The sequence below is a fragment of the Protopterus annectens genome, chromosome 3.part1 (assembly GCF_019279795.1).
Source record: "Protopterus annectens isolate FY-2018-M chromosome 3.part1, PAN1.0, whole genome shotgun sequence".
Lineage (NCBI taxonomy): Eukaryota > Metazoa > Chordata > Ceratodontiformes > Protopteridae > Protopterus > Protopterus annectens.
This window is the reverse complement of record NC_056732.1, coordinates 358250562-358273768: the sequence shown is the minus strand read 5'-3', so window position 1 is coordinate 358273768 and position 23207 is coordinate 358250562. Positions and strand designations below refer to the sequence as shown.

The following is a 23207-nucleotide window of genomic DNA, read 5'->3' as shown; positions in this document are numbered from 1 at the left end:
TTGCCAGCCCTGCACCCAACCTTCCACGGAAGGCACACACACGCACTCACGCCTAGGGCCAATTTTAGTGTGTCCAGTCCACTTGCAGCATGTCTTTGGGGGTGTGGGAGGAAACCGGAGCACCCGGAGGAAACCCACATGACCACAGGAAGGACATGCAGACTCCGCATAGAAGACACCCCAGCCGAAGATTGAACCGGAGAGCCTCTTGCTGTCAGGCGACAATGCTAACCTCTGCACCACCGCAGCCGTCCTAGATAGTGCCTCATAAAAAGTACTATTTCAGCAGATGAACCAAACTTTAGTGTGAATGATATGAAGTAGTAGGTATGTGACTTTCTTACCAGGAATAACTGAGGTATGCATTAATAACTTCCTTTCTTTTGTGTGTCTCTAGGTGCTGATCTACAGTGGCCAGTTGGATGTCATTGTTGCTGCTCCACTGACGGAACGGTTTCTGCCCACTGTTCCTTGGTCTAAAGTAGAGAAATACAAGAAGGCTGATCGATTTTATTGGAAAGTTCATCCCAGTGACACAGAAGTGGCTGGCTATGTACGCCAAGTTGATGATTTCTATCAGGTATGAAACAAAATATTGGGAGATTGGGTTTTGTGTGTAATAAAATCAAAGCCCACACAAAAATGCTGAAAAACTGAAGTCCAGATGTTGACAGGAAGCTAGATAGAATCACAGTTTTTAATAAATATCAGAAGAATGGCTTTCCTGTGTAGTGACTTTGATTTTTAGGTCTGCACACATGCACAGTTTATCTGTTGATGAAGACTGTGGGAAAGTCTGTCCATATGCTTTGATACAACAGAGAACATGCGCATATGGCATCCATATTTTTCCTCTTGATTATGATGATAAAATGTTCAGGATAATATACTACTAAGCATTTCACTGTAATAAAGGGTGGAATGCTTGTATGCTTACTGGCATTATAAACCTTGACGTTAACTTTGTAATTAAACACAGCTACATTTATTGCTGCCACAGAGGAATAGTTGCATCTGATTATCATCTAGCTGATGAATTTTATCTGGTTTTCATCACTGTAGAAAAGTCTCCACCCCCACATTTTCCCTTTGGTATTGTGCCAAATTTAATGTCAACATTCTGTACTAAAAATGGTGAAACTTGAGAAGGACCTGAGCCAGACTAGCAGCCCTAGAGACAGTATTCTCTCTGCACTGAGCTGTGTTTGCTTTTAACTGTGTGTTAGTGAGTCTTAACACAGAAGTCTCTTTAGCATGCTGTTACTGCACTTGGTGCAGTACAAATATTCACAATCTGCACAGCATTCATATATAGGGATCCAGTCTGAGGGTGAATGTTCTGCAAGCTGTGTCATTAGCTGGGATGCATGAGAAGGCTCTGAATCTCAAAAGTGGAAGCACTAAACTTTTCTTTGTAGTCAGTGAGCGGCTAAGCCAATCACAAGATAAACTTCAACAATGCACAGCAATGATGGATCTAGTCAAGCTGAAGGAAATGGTAGTAGCTGTACGTTTAATTACTTACTGTATTACAGTTTACAAGATTATATCGTTGTGCAGTAAACAGCAGACTTGGAGTCATACTACAGTATGATAACAAGTGTAAAGCTCAGTTTAGTATGTGGTAATATAGCTTTCAGGGTGCTAATGCTAAGTGGATCTCTTCTCCTTCACTTAGCAGTTATATTAAAGATCTCTAATACAGCCAGCTCATCAAGCTGAATTGAGATTTTTAACCTGAAAAACTTGTTGCTCTGACTTCTGCAAGAAGACTACATGAGTTGCAAGCCCTTAAGGTGAGTCAACCTTCTCATTTTTCACAAAGATGGGGTGTCTCTTAGAACAAATCCTTCTTTTATGCCTTAAGCAGCTGTAGAGTTTACATTGAATCATGCTGTTAACCTCTCTGTATTCTGTACAGAACCTAAAAAACAAGGGAGAATGAATTCTGCACACTCTGGATGTCCACGGGAAGCACAGATGCTATTTGGACAAATACTTCAGGAACTGAGATCAGCTATTGATTTCAAAAGAAGGTAACCAGAAAGGAAAATTAGTTCTAAAGCAGGCAATTTTAAGATAGTTGACTCATGCTATCTCTTTCTGCTGTTCTCAACATAACAGTTCTTTGACGTTTTGGAAAGGGGTGGATTCTTGGTCCTCTGAACCTACTTTTGCAAAATTACAAAACATTACAAACTGGATTTCTTTTCCAGATCCAGAAGTCATTTTGCTACAACTGTTTTCCAGGGACTCCTGGATTTTCAAACTTTTTACCTCCCCTGTAATTCTAAGCTTTGGTAATCTACCCATATAGTTTAGGCTTCTGCAGCAGTGATCTAATGATGAACATTGTACAGTTGTGTAAGTAAACTTACCATAACAGTAGATGTTTGAATGTATCACTGTTGCAGTATCTCCACCCTACCTCTCTTCCTCTTTTATCTCTCTTGTATTAGGTGTTTTACAAGGGTCTGGATATGTGCACGTGTGTGTATATATGTATGTGTGTGTGTGTGTGTGTGTGTGTGTGTGTGTGTGTGTATGTACATATAATATGTATATTTTACATACATACATACATGCATGCATATAGGTCTAGTTTGGAACATGTCTGCACAACATCGACCATCTAAGCATCAACCCAACAACATAGAAATGCAGAACACTGCTGGCACAGGGAAGTGAATAGCATGTATGATATGTGAGATCACGGAACAGTGGGGAATTGACCCTTTCCCCACTGCAGTCTCAGAGTTGGTGTATATAAATATCAGGGAGTGTAGTGGACTGAGGGGGATGCAGGGGGGCCTTTTCCCTGCAAAAAAGATATTTTTGTTTATTTTTTGTTTTTTGTTTTCCTACTTCTAAACTAGTGGTAACTTTGATAATTGATACTTTGCTCAACATCTGTTTAATTGACACAATTTAGTCAACTAAACAGGTGGTTGACAGGCATGCAAGAGTGACAATTATGGGTTATGGAATATACCTATGTGATCTTGGAGTTGGACTATATAATTAGCAGGAGGGGGAGCTAGGGGGTGCAGAGGGGCTTGTCCCCCTGTAAAAAAAAAAAGGTGCTTTCTTTGTGTTTTTTTTTAAGTTTTGCATGTGCCGAGCTTTTTTCTCGGGGCATGCATGGTAACGTGTCGTGCATAATGTTGATCAGTTTGTTTCGACATTATGCATGTCAACATAAATGGAATTCGATCAATTTAAGTAATTCTAATATATATATATATATATATATATATATATATATATATGTGTGTGTGTGTGTGTGTGATATGTATATGTGTATATGGATTCACTTTATAACCTTGAAGTACTGAAATATCGAATTTCAGTATCTCGAGACTTGTTTGTCTTTTTGTCTTTTCCCGGTTAGGGGTCGCCACAGTAGAACTCCGGTCCGCTAATGATTGGCAGTCAATTTGTTTTATGGTGTCGAGTTGCCAGCCCGACGCCCAACCTTCAGCGAAGGCAGGCCCATTCACGCATGTCTTTCGGAGGCCACTCGACCACGTGGAGGACATGCATACTCCACACAGAAGGCACTCCAGCCGAGAATCGAACAGGAGAACCTCTTTCTGTGAGGCAGCAATGCTACCGCTGTACCTCTGCGGCTTATAAAGCCGAAAACTCACAAACCCGAAAACCAAAACCACGAATGTCAACAAAACACTACACCACACTTACAAATGCACCTACCTCCCGACACTACAACAAAGTAAAACAACACACATGAACACAACAAAACAAACATACACTCCAATATGCAGGGGGGCAAGCCCCCCTTGCACCCCCCCTTGTGGGGGGCTTTGCCCACCCCACCCCTGCTACTTATATATTCCAACTCCGTGGCTGCACTAAACACAGAAAGACAGAAAACCCACCACCACACATTCTACACCCTCATTGCACAAACACACATCACGTACATACAGACACCACCACTCTCAACACTGACACACTCACACTCTTACCTACCTACTCTAACCCACACCAAACCCTCCCCATAACCGTTAAAAAATATAACACTTACCTAACGCACCATCAGTACTGCGGTTTCAACATTTTCGGGTTCGATATTCTGCAGTTTTGCACAACTGCAGATTCGACAATTTGGTCTTGAAATACTGAAATTCAACATTTTCAGTATTTCGAAATCTCAAAGGGAACGTGTGTGTGTGTGTGTGTGTGTGTGTGTGTGTGTGTGTATATATATATATATATATATATATATATATATATATATATATATATATACACACACACACACACACACATATATACAGAGAGAGAGGGAGAGGGAGGTGATAACTAAGCTAATCACCCCATAGGGCCTTTTTAACTCTAGCCCAGCTTCTGAGATATATCTGACAAGTTTTAATACCCTAAGGTTGTTTTAAGGAATATATGTAGGCTTTGACATCAGTGGTCAAGCATTTGTGGGCTGCATCTGTCTGAGATATTGATGTCAAACTGGGGATAAATTTCTGAGCCCCATTCAGTGGTCCAAATTACCCTTGAATTGGGTTAGGGAAAAACTCTGCTTCCTATGGATGGCAAGCCTGTTCCAGGGAGGGAGTAGTCCTTGAGCACATACGTGTCCCTCCAACATGTCCCATTTATGTTGCAGATGAGGTTTAGGTCTCTAGATTGGGTTATTCTGATGCTATTTGTTTTGCAGATTTGCAACAGGTTCATCAATCAAGATCAGAAGATGCTTAGTGAACCAGGCATAGATTGCCTCTCAGCAGTCTGTAGGTGACCAGAGTACAGGGGTAGGGCTTTGAAGTGATCCGAGTAGGACATGTTTACTCCCTGTATTCTTTTTATGAGGAACCTCCATAGATACTCCACTTGTTGCATGTGCATATATTTCCCTAGTATTTACATGCTTCTCAGCAATTTAGCCTCCTTTCTTGATGCAAAAAAGCTCTGAAGCTTAGCACCCAAACCACTGATTTTACACAGCTCTTCACAAGCCTCTCAGTGATTAGGGTGCGTAGAAGGTGCCCTAATGCTTTTAATACTAGCTGGTGGTCTCATTCTTGACAGAATATAACCCATACAGTTGGGGTTGGCTATATGAACAGCTACTGTTATGGAAAGTTTACTTACACAATTATACTTTCCTAGCAGTGTGCTGTGACTGTTATGGTGTTGTGGAGGTATGATGCTTACTGATGGTGGACTTATGCAATAAGTTTGTCTCTGTTTCTTAATACAGCCTGCAAGAGATGTAAATCCTTAGTTGGTAGGAGCAGTGAAGATTTGGTAAGCATAAGGTATTTGTTGTACTGCCTTGGATCACCTAATGTAATCAGATCGGTTACTGATAGAGTGGATGCAGACTCCTGAGCCATGTTGCCAGGAGATGGAGTATTGGGACTTGTGTAGCACTCAGGGGAGGGGGTTGTAGATGAACTGCTGTAGTTAGACCCTAAGGGTTTTTAAATAAAGTAATTAAGATGATACTCTGAAGTCATTTTAGAGGGTTGTTAATTTATCAGAACTTGGTGAAAAGACAGGATTTGGCGATTGGTTTTCCTAGGTATTAACCAGGGCTGGTCTCGCCACAGCTTCACATAGCTAGGAATTGGTCTCCTTGCTCCTTCTTTCATCAGAAATAGAACAGTAGCACTAATCCCAAGATGACTCCCAAGAAGTGGGTCACAGGTTTGATGATCAAAAGTCTTGTCCAAAATGATGTCAACAAAGTTTTGTTTTACAAAATAGCTCTAAAATTGGTGAGTTACGTGATTCTTTGATAAAAGCATAGTTTGTGGTGTAAGAAATAATGAGGGAAAAGTTCAGGCCTTTAAGAGAAGCAGATCTGTCATTATAAAAAAATGTGGATATTTGCAGAATGAGGGAAATTACAGTTGCACATTTTAAAGGTATAACTGAAGAAATGATGGTATGTAAGATAAAATGAGTCAAATTCATTCTTTCATGTACACCTTTGTCGCATTTTTTATATGGGGTCAGGATGTCTCCAACAGTGACAATCATCTAGAGTGAACGACTCAAATAATAAGGTAAAAGTAAAGCTTATCATGAGACTGTATTTGACAGTAATGGTCAGAAGTGTGAGGGAGATATGATGTGTATGGGGAGTTTTGAAGCAGTTAAAAATCAAGCCAAATTTATTACATATGGTTATGTGTCAATCTTTTGGAGTTTCAAATACCACCCTAGATTGGATACTCATTACTAGTGATCACTACATGTATAAGGCTGGGACCCTGCCTGATGACATAAGTGATCACTTTCTTACCTATGTAATCAGGCACAAAGCCGATGTCCCTAACCAACCCACTTACAAAACAGTAAGGAACAGCAAGAAATTCAACCTTGCTAGTTTTAAAAATGAGCTAAAAGCATGCAACTGGTCAGTTCTAAAGCATCTTCCACTGGAAGAGGCCGTAACCTATTTTAATACCAAATTCCTAGCCATCCTTGACATACATGCACCAGCTCGATTGATTAGAATGAAAATAAGAGGTGTCCCATAGCTCTCTAAAGAAACTAGACAAATAATGTCACTTAGAAACAAAGCCTGGATAACATGGCATACCACAAAAGCCCCCGCTGACCAACTTAGATATAGACAACTAAGGAACGATGCAAAAAAGCCATAATAACAGATTAAAAAAACTACTACTGTCATCTACAACAGAAGCACCAAAACCATCCTCAAAAATTTTGGGCAGGAGTAAACAAACTCCTACATCCAGGTCAGCCCTCCACTCCTTCCCCCTTAGTTATGAACCAGAAACCTCCAGAATTAGTAGCCAATGCCTTTAATAGCTTCTTTACAGAAACCATTCAACAGCTAGCTAGTCAACTACTGCCTGGATGCCCAAACCCTACTGATTCTTTACCTTGCTCCCAAATATCCTTTAACTTCCAATCAGTTCCTGCCTCACTTAATCACAACTCTACTCAAAAAATTAAAACCAAACACCCTATCCGCAGATGGGACTCCCTGCTGATTACCTTCAAAAAGTGGCAGAAGTCATAGCTTATCCAGTCATCATCCTGATTAATGAAACTGTATCTGAGGCTACCATCCCCTCCATCTGGAAGACATCCCATGTAATTCCTCTCCATAAAGGGGGCACCTCCACTGAACTATCTAACTATAGACCTATAGCGATCCTGTCACCCCTAGCAAAAATAATGGAAAAATGTATCCACATACAACTCATGAGCTACCTTATCAAGAACAATCTCCTGACTAATACTCAGCATGGTTTTAGACCACCTTTACTAATGTCATTAACCAAAATTGGAACAATAACAAACTCTCCTCTGCCCTCTTTCTGGATCTATCAAAGGCCTTCGATATGGTTAACCATCAACTTCTCATACTAACATTAAAAACCATCTCCCTTGACAACCAGTCTCTCAAATGGTTCCAATCATATCTGAATGGTAGATCCCAAGCTGTCTTATGGAAGGAGAAATTATCCACGCTACTACCCATTACCCTAGGAGTTCCCCAGGGATCTATATAAGGACCTCTCCTATTTTCTGTCTTTATTAATGACCTACATAAGGTCATCCCAGAAGCAATCTGTGTCCAATATGCAGATGATTCAACGCTAATATGCTCAGCCACCACTCCCAGTGACCTTCCGATAGTTTCCCAAGCCACTTTTAACACAGTAGAAGACTGGCTCCTTAACAGACAACTCTTATTAAATCCTAACAAAACAAAACTATTACTTTTCTCCTCCAACAGTAGACACCCCTTACCAGCCTTTACTATAAAGTCTAACACTGGGACCATCATTTCTCCTGACCCCTCTACCAAACTCTTAGGAGTAATAGTGGACAATAACCTAAAATAAATTTGATGTACACATTAGTCAAACTATCAAGACTGTCAATAAAAAACTTGGATCTCTCTATAGGATTAAGCCCTTCCTAACTTCACTAGCTAGAACGGTCATTGCCTGAACACACCTTCACTCCACCCTCCTTTATGCTTCACCGTTATTTACAAACTTGAGCAAGACTAACCTCAACAAGCTGTCTAGTTGCTATAATAACATTGCCAGATTTGCCACTGGCACAGCTTTCAGAACCCATCAGTGTCTCAACCTTAACTCTTTAGGGTGGCTTGAATTACCTAATCTACTTCTGGTCAATCAACTGATAGTAGCTCATAAGATTCTCTATCATCCTGAAAATACGCCTGCACTCGTTAACCTAATCACTCCCTATAGTAACCTTAGGGTACTACGCTCATCTGACAAACTCTTAGTTCAAACTTTCAAAGCTAATAATTTAGCTGGAGAATCACTGTTTGCCAACTCTCTGGAAAAAACCTGGAACTCAAGAAAAAGAAAAATAATCTGGTTCCACACAGCAGTGAAGATCAATATGTCCTTTATTGTAGTAGGTAAGCGCTTTCTCGAAATAACATCCGCTTCATCAGACCAACAAAAATAGAATAGCAGTTACATTTTTAAACACTAAAACATCCAATCAAAAATCAGATAAAATGTGCATCATAGTTAAAAGCCATGTGATAAAATACATCTGTAGAATATATAGAGCGTTAAAAAATTGAATAAAACAGACTAAATGAACAATATGTACTTAACACTGGTAAATACAATAGTAAAAAATAATAAAAGATGGACTATTGAAATATACATGATAAAATATTAAAAGAGAGATCAATGCTTTAATGGCCGTGCTTTAAGAAAGGGTTTCAGGGAAACTCTGTTGTTTAAACCAGGAGGTTTATCAGCTTGAAAGCGCAAAATCCATTTCTGTGCACTAGATTCTGTTCTGTAATTTATGTCACCTCCTCTCTTGGTACTATGCAGAATCTCTAGTACCATAAAGCTAAATTTATGTTCTTTACCCTCTTTAGCTACATGTAGTGATAGTGTGCTGGTTTCTTTAACGTTCCTGATATCCCTAAGGTGTTCAAGTATTCTATCCTTAAACACCCTGTTCATTTTCCCTATGTAAAATGAGAAGTAGGTAGCACAATAGCAAAAATAGACAACATTTTTTGTTCGACAATCTGCATAAAAAGCAATATCTATCTTAAAACCCACAGTGGGATGTGTGAAATGATTGCCAATATGTATATGTGTACAGGCCATACATTTCCTACACATATATGTACCAAGTCTATCAGATATTATAGTTGATTTAGTATTAAAGGATCGATAACAGAGTTGACTCTTAAGTGATCTATTATTTCTAAAAGCAAAATCTGGCTGTGTGCCAGTGACCCCATTCAACTCATGTAGAGTAGACAGAATATCCCAGTTCTTTTTAATAATATCACATGCTACATGCACATTACTGGCAAAGGTCAATGGTATCCTTAGTTTATTCCTAGAGGTATCAATGGAAGCATCACTTGAGAAAGTATTGTCAATATTATCCCTGTTGTTAATACTAGTGGGGAGGAGGGAAAAGTATGGCTGGCACTTACCTGATCTATGCCGCCATCCTTCTTCTATTTGAGAATCAATACGTTTACTACTATAGCCTCTTTCTAAAAATTCTTGTTTAAGTGTTTGTAATGCAACAATGAGACTATCATCATCATTAAAAAGTCTCATAGTTCGAAATATCTGTCCTTTCAACACATTGAATTTCGTATGATTCGGATGCATACTGCCATAGTGTAGAACATTATTCTTTCTAACAGTTTTCTTATACAAAGTAGTAGACACAGTGGATAAATTATTTTTAGTAACTTTAGCATCCAAAAACTCTACTTCTTTATCAAAATATTCATAGGTAAATCTCAAAAAAGTATACAACTGATTTAAGTACAAAAGTACCTCTTGTAGCCGCTGCTCTGAGCCATGCCACAACAAAAAAATATCATCCACAAAACGTTTATACCATTTGATGTTAACCTGGTATTCATTATTCAAAAGTGCATGTTTAGCTTCCCAATTAGCTAGGGATAGGTTGATGTAGCTATTAGCACAAGATGTGCCCATAGCTACGCCAACTTTTTGTGCATAATAAACATCATTAAAAATAAACACATTGTTTTCTAGGATGATTTCCAAAAGTGTGCAAATAAGTGTCACCTTAGTATCAGGGGTGTTTCTCTCACACAGTAATTCTCTGACATTTTCAATTCCCCATTCATTGGGTATAACAGTGAACAATGATTCCATATACAGAGTTACAAATAAACATTGTCCTAAGATAATTTCATTTTGTTTAGATAGCTCATTTAAAAAACTCTTGGTATCTTTTAAAACAGTGCTACAATTAGCCAAGGCAGCATGCAAAGTCTTTTCTACAAAAATGGAAAGTGGCTCAGTTACCCAACCTCTGCCTGAAACTATAGGGCGCATAGGTGAAGTTAAGGGATTCTTATGTATTTTGGGTAGACCATATGTCAAGGGGACTGTTGGATGTTCTACCTTGAAATACTCAGTTGCTCAGACATCATGCCTGTTAATAAATCAAAGATCAAAAACTGTACTTTTTCTATTACACTACTGAGTATATGCATAGGTAAAATGGCATACGTATCAATGTCACTGAGATGACTTAACATATATTCTATATATTTGTCCTTGTCGATGACAACAATACCACCTCCTTTATCAGCTGGACATATAATAATAGAACAGAATCTAGTGAACAGAAATGGATTTTGCGCTTTCAAGCTGATAAACCTCCTGGTTTAAACAACAGAGTTTCCCCTGAAACCCTTCCGTAAAGCACGGCCATTAAAGAATTGATCTCTCTTTTAATATTTTATCATGTATATTTCAATAGTCCATCTTTTATTATTGTTTACTATTGTATATACCAGTTTTAAGTACATATTGTTCATTAGTCTGTTTTATTTAATTCATTTAGTCTGTTTTATTCAATTTTTTAACGATCTATATATTCTACAGATGTATTTTATCACATGGCTTTTAACTATGATGCACATTTTATCTGATTTTTGATTGGATGTTTTAGTGTTTAAAAATGTAACTGCTATTCTATCTTTGTTGGTCTGATGAAGCGGATGTTATTCCGAGAAAGCGCTTACCTACTACAATAAAGGACATATTGATCGTCACTGCTGTGTGGAACCAGATTATTTTTCTTTTTCTTGTATTCTCTGGTTTTTGCATCTGATTCCTTATTTGGTTCAAGGACGGTTTTCATTTGGTATAAAACCTGGAACTCCCTTACTGCTGACATTATTTCAGAACTCTCCTCAGCGCAATTCAGGAAAAATCTAACACAGTATTTCAAACTGCAGTGGCTGTGTCCATGCACCAATCCAGACTAACTAATACTACATGCTCGTATGCTACAACAGGTCGTGTTCCTCTATTTTTGACTACATCCCAAGTTTTTGTCTGTAACCTAATAGCAATGTATTAATTGTTAAACTGATGGAGTATGAATTTATGAATGTTGTGGAGTATTGAATTTTATGAATGTTTCTATCATATACTGCTTTGAGCCTTAAAAAGATTATAATAGATTTTTATCTAATATGTAAACCTACATCTTGTAGATTAATCTTGACAAATGTTTTTGCATTTTTACATTTATATGTAATAGTCTGTGTATGTACATCTGGAGCTTTTCTCCCTGGGCCTCCACTGAAAATGGACATGTATCCAGTCGGACTGTCTAGGTCAACAAATGTAAAATAAATAAATAAAATAAATGTGAACTTAAAATGCAAATATGGATGAATTTAACCAGGATCCAAAGTAACTGTATCTCAGAGTTTTCCACTCTACTACCGAGTACAGTATATATCAAATAGCAGTGAAGCCTTCTTATAACTGCAAAAATATGTTTTAAAGTTGGTGACACTGAGTTTCGGATTAAACTTTTTTTTTTTTTTTTTTTTTTTTGCAATCACAGTTTCTTTTGAAGTATCAGGAGGTGAATAATTAAATTGCATACTTCTAACATGGAGCTCTTACAGTCGTGTGGAGAGTGTATACAATGTTTAATCCTTATGCAAAAGAACTTAAGTATGTTCAAAAGAAGTTTCGCATATTTACACATTATTCAGTAATGAAGACAGGCTGTTTGAAATTGCTATTAAAATGGAAGAAGTCTGAAGTCAGAGAATGCAGAACCAGTGCAATAAGGTAATTTGCCAGACTGACAAGAAAGCTTAGACATTATAAACTTGATGAAATTTCAGAATGTAATTGTATGTCAGATATGTTTTTAAATCACTGGGGACGAAAGGCATTGTAAGAAGGCAGTGCACACATTACTTACACATTCAGGACAACAACTAAGCTATTGGCACAAAAGTGTTTGAGAAGCAAATAGAATAAGTATGAAATCTTTCAAACATTAGGTATATGCTGCATGAAGCTTTCTTCATCTCACAGATGTAAGGAATTTAATTGGCCTAATATTTTGGGTCATTGGATATCAAGAAATGCAGTCACAGAGTAAATGTGTACAGCAACAGTTGCAGAGTCAAGGATTACTATAACAAAAATGTAAGTTTTTTTTGTCTGTCATAGTTATCAGTGATGGAAAATATAAAAGAATTTAAGAGATGTAGTGACACTGATGTAGAAATGTAATTACTGAAAGAAGTCAGAAAGTGAGGTTGACCAAAGCAAAACATATTAGAAAGGATATCCAGTCTTTTCTTTTGAAGAGCCGATAAGTTGTATGCAGTGGTTAATGTCTAAAGTATTTTAGCACCTAAGCAGATGAGAAAACAAATACTTGAGATAATATATATGAGGGAATGTTCTGGAACTGTGAAATGCAAAATGAACTACATGTATTGTATTAATAAATGATCTCAGGACAGGCAGAATAAGTGGTACAAAACTGCAATGAGCGTGTTAATAATAATCTAATAGAGATAGTATTAACTTGAATAATTCCAGGGCATATCTGGGGCAGAGTGGACACATTTTTTAAATGTCTTGGAAGCAGTATATTCAATATGTAGATTATTATTCTAAGTACTGTGAGATAGTTGTAGCGACGTACTACAAGTACCAATATAAAAAGTCCATTGGAGACTATATTTTCTGAACAAAGCATATCTGATGTATTGGATTGTGATCCACAATATATAAGACAAGTTTGAAATGTTGAGAGTGGGAGTTTAAGCAAATAACTACAAGTCCTCTTTAGTCAGTCAAATAGATATAATGGGACCATTCAAACAGTGAAGACTTGGACAAAAAGAGTTTTAGCAGTAGTTGTGGGGATTATCAGCCAGTTTTAAAATTTAAGAATACACATTTGCAGGGCCTCAATCTCTCATGAGCTCAAATGTCCATTTTAACTTTGCCAGATGAATTGTGAGTGTATGTACATATATGTAAGATCTGAAGTAGTTTACTTAATTTGGTCTTCAACCTGTGGGAATAGGGCGGCCACGGTGGTGCAGCAGTTAGCGTTGTCACCTCACAGCAAGAGATTGTCTGGTTCAATTCTCAGCTGGGGTGCCTTCTGTGCAGAGTCTGCATGTCCTCCCTGTGGTCGTGTGGGTTTCCTCCGTGTGCTCCGGTTTCCTCCCACATCCCAAAGACATGCAGTAGTTGGATTGGACACTCTAAATTGGCCCTAGGTGTGAGTGTGTGTGTGCCTTCTGTGGAAGGTTGGGTGCCGGGCTAATACTCGACGCCATAAAACTCCACTGCCAATCATGAGCAGACAGATGATCTGCTGTGGCGACCCCTAACCGGGAAAAGCCAAAAGAAGAAGGTGGTCTTCAACTTGTGGGAATACGGATCCGTATCGGATCCAAGCTGGCAAAAATTACTAGCATCAGCTCCAAGCTCCAGACTCCTCCCCTTACCCATAATACACCTCCACTGCCTTCCATCCCCAGATCTCGTTTGCCGCGATTTATAAGACATCGTGTCTCTAGAACTCCAGCTAGCAGGGTGATTCTGATTGTAAGTTTTTCTAAATTTTCTGTTATTTTTAGCTGTTTCAGGTTAGTATAGGTACCCTTTCTCCCCTCCCATCACTTTGGTGTCAAGTGTAGGTTTGTAGTTGTAGTTAGTTTAGAGCAGTTTGTCTGTGATGCCCCTCCCCCCCTCGTAGTCAGTCTAGAGTGGTGAGTGGGTGTGTTATTAATCTAAAGAAAGAAAGTTTTTGGTCTGTCTCTCTCCTTTTTTTAAGGCTTCTTGTTTGATAGTATGGCTGAAAAGCTTATCTTTAAGCACTGCACAGAGTGTGGCCATAAGCTCTCCCCAGCAGATGGCCACACTCTGTGTGTGTTGTGCTTAGGTGTGGCCACCTTAATGTGGAGTGCTCCGTTTGTGTGTGGTTCAACCCCCGAGCTTTGAAGGATAGAAAGGCCAAGTTGGCCCTCAAAGGTCTTCTGCCTGCCACTGATCCTCCTTCCTCGTCCTTGGCTTCGGTCACAGTGGCTGCTGTGGCTGCCTCTCCTGCTTCTCTCCCTCTGGCTTCCCCTCCCTCCCAGGCTGGGACTCAAACTCCTGCATCTAAGCCTGTGGTAGCAGAGCTGAGGAGAGGCAGAGAGCGTGAGAGAGAGTCGAAGACGAAGGAAAAGAGGAAGAGGTCCCCAGACCTCTCATCCCTGATCAAGTCTGCACAAACTGTGACTTCCCTCAGCTCCGGTCTCCGAGTTTCTCCCCTGAGCTGGAGGAGGCATGTTCAATCTCCCGGGCCACGGTTCCCTGACCAGCCAGGTCGGAGTCCTCAGTCGACCCATTCTTTATCGGACATGGATCTGGATAAGATGATGAGGTGTTGATGAGGTGCTTTATCCGTACACAGATCCAGATGGGGGTCTTGCCGGCCCCCCTCCTCCCTTTTTTCAGCCCATTTCTCCTTCCCTGATCTGACCTTCGGCTTTGGAGTTCTCGGATCCGAGGTTGGCCTTGGTCAGGGGGTCGGCACCAACGGTCCTTGCGTCCTCGATGCCGAGAGCTGCCTGGAGCATCTTGGATCCGACCAGTTCGGATCCGAGATGATCTCGGAGGCAGAGCCTGGGTGTTGGATCTGAGGGATTGGAACCGTCCACTTCGGTTCCGGCTCTGATTCTCACGTCGGATCCGGGGAGACCAGAGTCCTTACTAGCTTCCCAGGAGGTCCACTCTCCATTGGCATTCAATGTGATAGAAGGGGGTCCTCTCCAGATGGAGGCCCTTGACCACCCCCTCGGCTCTGTCTATGGTCCCCATTATTTTACCAGAGGGACAGCCTGTGCCCGAAGAGCCCCAGACAGTTCCCTCAGAGGAACTGATGGCTTGCGAGCGCTCCCCGGAGAGCCCCATGGGAGATGTGCCTTGCAAGCATATGTGCAAGAGGAGGCACTTGGACTCCCCTGAGTCCCTAACCGAGGACACAGATTTAGATGATGGGGGGGGCTCCCCAAGCTCACCTCCCAATGATGTCTCCTTTGGAGACATCATAAAGATCCTGCACCAGCGAGGAAGTTGGTCTGCCCCCAAGCCCTTCTCTGATGTGTCTGTGGTTCTGGAGGCTTTCGGCACTGGCCCGTCTATGTCTTGGGTGTCCCCTCCCGTGGATCCTTTAGTGGATTTGATCACCTCGCGGGCATGGAAGGAACCAGATACCGTGGAACCGATCCCCAAGTTCCCTGATAAGGTTCTGAGTCCCCCTATTGACAGGCCGTCCTGGAACAAGGGCTCCCCAGTGGACACCATGGTAGTAGCAGCAGCCACAATGAAGGAACTATCTCAAGAAAGTTCCTTGGTCCACCTTCCTGACCAAGAGTCACGGATGATGGACCAACTAAGGAAGCGGGTGTATGCTTCAGCTACCTTTTCAATAAGGGCGCTGAACTACTTGGCCCATGTCACGAGACTCCAGCGCAACCTAGTGAAGGAGCTGGAGGAGTCTCCACCCAAGTCCATGTCGCAGGAGGACAAGGCTTCATTCTCTGTGAAAATAGCCACTCTGAGAGCATTATCAAATATGTCCATGTGACTCCTCTTCCATGCTATGGAAGGAGTGGTAGGGTGGCTGGGTCCGGCATGTCCATGAGGCGTAATGCCTGGCTCAGGTTGTGCCAATTCACCGAACCCTTTAAGGTGTCCTTTGTTAATGCCCCTTATGACAGCTCTTTTTGGTAAGACCGTCAAGGAGACACTAGTCCAGAGTGAGAAGGGCGGGAAGACACTGACGTCGAGATATGCTTCTCTAACCCTCAAAGGTCCTTTTCCCTGAACCAGAGAGGGCAAAAGAAGATGTGGTTCTGGAAATCTTAGTATTCTTAGGACACTCAGGGCTCTTTTTCCGCTAGAGGCAGAGGGGGACATAATGGGCACTCGCCAGAGGCCGAGGGGGTCCACAAAACTTCAGGTCTCGAGCCATCCTCGGACAGACCCGGGCAGCAACCCTAATGATTTGCCTGGCTGCTCTACTCTAGAGGCAGTCGGGGGATAATTGTCCTTGCACCCAGTGGCATGGGAGTCCATAACAATGGACCGCTGGGTGCTTCAAATCATATCCAGAGGATATTCTGTCCCCTTCGTGGGTTCCCCCATACCGCCCAAACACCTCCCGGATGTTCTACCCATGCAAAGGGAGACAGCAGCACAGGAAATTTCCAAGCTGCTAGGAAAATGAGCTATCAAAACCACCCCCCTCCCGAGATCAGTCCGGATCGGGCTTCTACTCCAGGTTCTTTTTGGTGAAAATGGGGGACTTAAGGCTCATCTTGGACCTCTATACCCTGAACCCATCAGTTGCCAAAGAAAAGTTCCGGATGTCACACTGCATCCATCATGCCGTACCTGCAAGAGAGCGACTGGATGTGCTCTTTAGATCTCCAGGATGCTTACTATCACATAAAAATGCACAGAAGCTCCAGGGGTGCCTCCGTTTCCAGCTAGGGGCCAATCATTATCAATTTTTTGCCCTACCCTTTGGTCTTACCACAGCCCCCAGGGTGGTTAACAAAGTGATGGTGGTTGTAGTGGCTCACCTGAGGCTTCAGGGGATTCAAGTCTATCCACATCTGGACGATTGGCTCCTCACTGCTTCCACCAGGCATCTACTTTCCCAAACCAGGGATTACTTTCTGACACTTGCCCTGAGTTTGGGTATTACCATCAACACAGTCTAGTCTCTGCTAGAGCCTGTACAGGTGATATATTACATTGGTGCCAGGATAGACACACTACAGTGCAAAGTGTTCCTGACCTCAGAGAGAGTTGAAAACCTCAGGATGCATGTCTCCTTAATTTACTGTTCTCACCTCATGACAGTGGAATCAGTGTTGAGGACCCTAGGCTCAGTGGCGGCGACCATAACTCTCCTTCCATCTGCTTGGCTACACATGCAGATTCTTCAGTGGACTCTAGCGGTTCAGTGGCCACTGTTGGATTTACCACTAATCTATCCTATCCACCTGAATCAAGTGTGTTGGTCATCCCTCATATGGTGGATGAGCTCTCTGGACATTTTGGAGGGACGATCCTTTGTTCCAGCCCCAGCCCAAACCACAGTGATCACAGATGCCTCCCAACTCGGGTGGGGGTGGCATTGTTCGGGCAGGACAGTCCAAGCCTTAGATACCAACTTGCATATCAGTGTCCTAGAGATGAGGGCGGTCCTTCTAGCATTGCGGGCCCTTCATGCCTTTTTTCCTCTGGGGACGATTGCCATTCAGTCAGACATGTCAGTAGTCTGGTATGTCAAGCAAACCGGGAGGGACCAGATCTTATCCCCTCTGTCACGAGGCCATGAGAGTGTAGGAATGGGCGATCTTAACAGTCACTTTCTCATCGCAGCGCACATTCCGGGGTGGTCCAACATTCTAGCAGACAGGCTAAGTCGGACCATTCTGATACCTTAACATGGTCTCTGAATCCATCAGTAGCAGAACAGATCTTCAGCGAGTGGGGTCAGCCTTGCTGCAATCTCTTTGCATCTCCTTCCAATGTGAAGTACAGCAGGTTTTTCGCTGTGAACCCCCCGCCGGGGGTGTCCCCCAGTGATGCTCTAGTTCAAGCTTGGCCTTCCAGTCTTCTGTATGCTTACCCACCAGCTCCTCTCATCCCGAGGTTTCTGCAGAAAGCTTGTCAACTGGGGAGCAAGGTGATCCTCATTGCCCCATTCTGGCCTCGCCAGGTATGGTTTCCCTTCCTTTGGTCTCACCTTCTGGCTCCACCTTGGATCCTAGAATCCATTCAGGACTTGATTTCACACCCATTGTGGGTGCTTCATCTGAGTATGGACAGCATGAAGCTCACGGCTCCAGTTCCCAAGATTGCTAGGACTCCCGGATTTTCCCCCTCAGTTAAGTCTATTTTGGTAGCTGCTCGTAAGTCTTCTACCAGAAAGGTTTATCGCAGCAAATGGAAATGTTTTTCTTTCTGGGCCTCTCAAAGGAGTTTAGATCCTTTTATGGCTCCTATTTCCGCCATTCTTGATTTTCTAAGTGATATTTTCCAGCATGGAGCTAGTTCTTCTACTGTCAAAGTTCAGTTGCCTGCCATTTCTCATTTTCATGTGGGTGAGAAGTTTGCATCCTTGGCATCTTCTAGACTGTGTAAAACCTTTATTAAAGGCACTTTTTTGCTATGCCCCCCCCCTGGTCAAAGATCCTGTACCCCCGTGGGACCTTTCAGTGGTTCTCCAAGCTCTGGTCACTCCACCTTTCGAACCTGCCACAACTGCAGATCTAAAATTTCTATCGTGGAAAACAGCTTTTTTGTTGGCGATTACCTCTGCTAGATGGGTTTCGTAACTACAGGCCTTGTCCATAAAATTCCCATACATGATTTTTCATAAAGATAGAGTTTCCCTTTGAATCAACCCATCTTTTCTTCCTATATGGCGTCACCAGTCAATATCAATCAGACTATAAATTTGCCTGTGTTCTTTCCCAATTTTACCAACAGGATGGAATACAAACTACACATGTTGGATGTTCATAGACAGTTACGATTCTATTTACACAGGACAAAAAATTTTCATAAATCTGATCAGTTGTTTGTTTCGTTCTGTAGACCCTTTTTGGGCAAACCATTTTCCAAGGTCACTGTAGCTAGATGGATTTCTTCATGAATCCTGCAGGTCTATAAGGACAAAGGCATGTCTCATCCAGGTCAGGTTAAAGCTCATTCCACTTGGTCCATGGCTACGTCTGCAGCTTTCTGGTCTAGGGTGTCTTTGGATGACATTTGCTCTGCAGCTACTTGGTCCTCATCTCATACGTTTATTTCCCATTACAAATTGGATTTGACATCTAGAAGGAGATCATCCTTTAGCTCCGTGGTGCTCTGGAATATCCCTCCATGACGGCCTCCCAGGAGTTTAGTAGCTGGGGATTCTGTCCCACAGGTTGAAGACCAAATGAAGTAAACTACTTCAGATAAAGAAGTTATGTACTCACCATAACGTTCCATCTGAGTAGTTATACTTCATTTGTCTTCAACCGTCCTTCCCCCGGATCTTGGCGCATGTTCAGCCTCATTTGTCTTCAACCGTCCTTCCCCCGGATCTTGGCGCATGTTCAGCCTACGGGCTGTAGTATAGGTCACAAGTATGTTATCAGGTTGGGTTCTAAGTATAAGTTCTGCAAACTCGATCTGGGGGTGGAAGGTAGTGGAAGTGTATTATGGGTAAGGGGAGGAGTCTGGAGCTCGGAGCTGATGCTAGTAATTTTTGCCAGCTCGGATCTGATACGGATCCATATTCCCACAGGTTGAAGACAAATAAAGTACAACTACTTAGATGGAACGTTATGGTGAGTACATAACTTCTTTTTTGTTAATCTGGGTAATGCACTGAGGGTCTATATCATATTAGCGAATCGCACAAATTGCGAATCGCACAAATTGCGAGCGTTCATAATATTGAATGTACTGGACCTCGAAGTGCTTTTTCTGAAATCACGGTAGAGTGAAGAATGGGATATTTGCCCTTTCCTTACTGTAGTGTGATCCCGGAGTTGGAATATATATTTAGTGGGGCGTGTGGGGTGCACAGCCCCAAAAAATAGGAAGTTCAAGGTCCGGTACGTTCGATATTATGAGCGTTCGGAGTTTCTGCGATTCGCTCATATGATGTAAACCCTGCACTGATCCCACTGTACCCATTTTAGTCACACCCCAGTAATTAGGCCTTCTTCCATTCCAAGAAGAATGTTGTCACTGAGTGTCCAGAAAACTGTAGCTGTACTGCAAGCAGACCAAATGCCATGCAGCATTTGAGAGAGAAGGTGGTATTAGTTGATCTATTGAGTGACTTGCAAATAAAGTATTTTTTCCGGAAACTTTCCTACGGTAGTTGGTATAGAAATGGGCCTAAAGTCTGATGGATGGGAAAGCCTAGGTTTCTTAGAGGTTTTGCAGTGGCACTCGCCAAGATAATATTAAGTGTAATAGGTCATAGATGTGTTTCGATGGGGTTATTATGTTGTCTTTGCAATGATAAACCATGGGTGAAGGCTGTCAGTACCATTAGGGCTATCACATTTAATCTGTTCAAGCAGAGGGTAGATGTACTTGAATGTGAAAGTTCTGAAGAAGAATGAAGGGGTTTAATCTTCTGTTTTTAAGAGAACAGTGCCTATCCTAATTCCATGTCAGACCACGAAGATTTGTCTCTGTAGTATATAGACCAAAGCTATCAAAAAGAAAGTTATCTTTAAAGACATTAAGAACTAGGAGCTAGGCTCCCCCTTCACACTTGGACGAGAATGCAAGTATAAACATGAAGTTTTGACAATCTTGATATGTGGTTCAGTGTAGTTTTGTAGAGTGGGGCCTGGGGGGAGGCAAACGCTTGACAATGTTAATAAGGACAGTGGTGATCCAGAGGGAAGCAGAATGTAAGAAAACATTGCTGTTATTGGTTGATCTTGATGCAGAGAAATCATTCAGTAGAGTCAGCTTGTATTTTGAGTGTATAGCAACAGAAACATTTGTATTCCCTGATGAAATAATAACATTACTTAGGAGGATATATGAAAGGACAGAGACAGAAATTAAGGTAGGAGGGTTCTGCTCCAGCAAGCTGCATCTGAACAGAGGAACCAGGCAGGGGCTGGTGTCTTTCCACTTTATTTTCTTTATATTTGGAGCCATTGGCAAAGAAAATAAGTGACTCTCAAATTCAAAAAGCTAACTTGTGTTATAATCAAGAAAAGTTACCTTTATTTGCAGATTATATTATTTTGTACTTGATAATTCCCAAAAAGGGATTCTGGTGTTACTGAATGTTTTGAAACTGTTTCAAGTCTGTAAACAAAGTTAATGAAGATAAAACCAAGACTATAGCAGTAAAGTATGTACCCACATAGGAATTTTTTTAGAAGTACTCATATTTATGGGGACATAAGAAAATTAAGTATTTAGGTGTATGAATTAAACAGAATTCTCTTATGGCAGCTAAGAATATGTGGGAATAGACTAAACAAAAGATCATACAAAAACTGGGAAACTGAAAGCTATTGATTATAGATATGGATACTAAGACAAAATCAATTGAAAATGTTTTTAGTCCCTTTAGTTTTACATATATTTAAGGAATATTTTATCCACAACTGAAATAGTTGTAGATGATAAATAGTTGAAGGAATTTATTTGGAAGGTAAAGAACGCAAGAGTTAACTGAGATAAGTTAATCCTTCCCATAGAACATTTAATTATTGGGAAAGTTTGACTTGGTAGGTGCCTATTTTCAGTGAAGTCCTGAGGAGAAAAGATCCAAAGTATTACAAAAATATTTTTGAGAACAATAATTTTTAAATTTTCAGAAATAATGCAAAAACATTGACAGTTGAAGTAAAATTAGACGTAATGTGAAAACATTGGTTAAGAATAGATACAACTTATATGAAAGTGATTTAACATTTAGAGCAATTTTAGCCAGTTTATAGAGAAATTAAAGATAAGTTAGTATAATACAAATAGGAATTGCAATATGAAGTGAGAAAAAAATTAGGGTGATGGCATATTTATAAAGAGAGTTAGGAGAGAGAAATTGACCAAAGTAAAGAAGTGATTGAAGAGGGGAGGGGAGAGCAAGGAAGTGTAAGGTATGAATACGTACTTGTTCATATTTAGGGATATAGTTTATCCTCAGTTGAGCAAAAACAGAGCCAGATTTTAACTAGAAGGTCTTTCAGAATGTTTCTTAAAGAACTGGAGGGAGGGAACTGACCTGATGGATCCAAGAAAGGAGTTCTAGACATTAGCAGTATGGTGTGAGTACAGTTCATTTCTAGCATATTTGATGGGTTTGTTGACAGAGAGGAGTTTTTGGTCACTGGATTATAATTGATTGGGAACATAATTGTATTGAATGGTATTTAGTGCTGGGCAAGCATATGGATACTGGATAATTTTACAGGAGTTAAGATGCAGTGTATATGTTAGTTGGGGTAGTTCTAACCAATTTAGGCTTTTTGTGCTATACAATGGTGGGTTCTGAAAAGGGGATTTGCTGCAAATTTAGCCACTTTTATTATAGCACTGTTCAAGTTTTTGATTTTTTGTGATGCCTGGAGGTTAGTAAGAATGGGAATGCCATACTGTAGTGAGGAGATGAGTAATAGCAAGTATAGTTTGTTGCAATATTGAGAGAGTTTTTAGCTCTGTAAAGGATCTTTAGTTTCTCATCCTAAGTTTTTAATAAAATTTTGTATATGCAGGTCAAATTTAAGAATATCATCCACTACCATTCCTGATAATTTGCTATGAGAAGCAACTTCGGTGGTTGTATTATTGAGAGAGGATTTTAAATTTTGTTTTTTGTCAGATAGGGGTTTGTGGAAAAAATGAGTTTGCTTTTTGAGGGGATGAGCATCAGTTCTGAGTTACAAACCCATGTTTCAGTGGCTGTTAAAGGTTTCTGAGTAATTTTTTTGAGATGCGCCATGGTGTCAGATGCAGATATGAGTGTGGAGCCATCTGTATATTGTTATAGTTAGGCCTGTTGTGTGGTTGTGTGGAGGGTGTTAGTGGGGATGTAGACATTTGCTGTGACAAACCATGTCAAAGGCTTTAGACAAGTCTAGAAATAAGGAGGAGACTAGTTTGCCATTATTTGTAGCTTTGCTGACAGTATCTGTAAAGGTTAGAAGTGCTGTGATAGTACTATGGGAGGGACAGAAGCTGTGTGGTGTGGGAGATAGGAGTTCTTCCTGCAGGAGATAGTTTAGCAACTGCTTTTGAATACATTTTCAGGTATTTTGGAGGAGGAGGATATGATTGCTATAGATCTAAAGTTAGTAA

General features: G+C 41.0%; 1 protein-coding gene across 1 annotated transcript in view; it reads left to right on the top strand.

Moving 5' to 3' along the window:
* Window positions 1-23207, top strand: part of CPVL (carboxypeptidase vitellogenic like) — a 1169046-nt gene that overhangs the window by 949171 nt on the left and 196668 nt on the right. The window contains exon 12 of the mRNA XM_044066818.1: window positions 398-580. Coding sequence (XP_043922753.1) covers window positions 398-580 — 183 coding nt within the window. The remainder of the gene's footprint in view (window positions 1-397; window positions 581-23207) is intronic.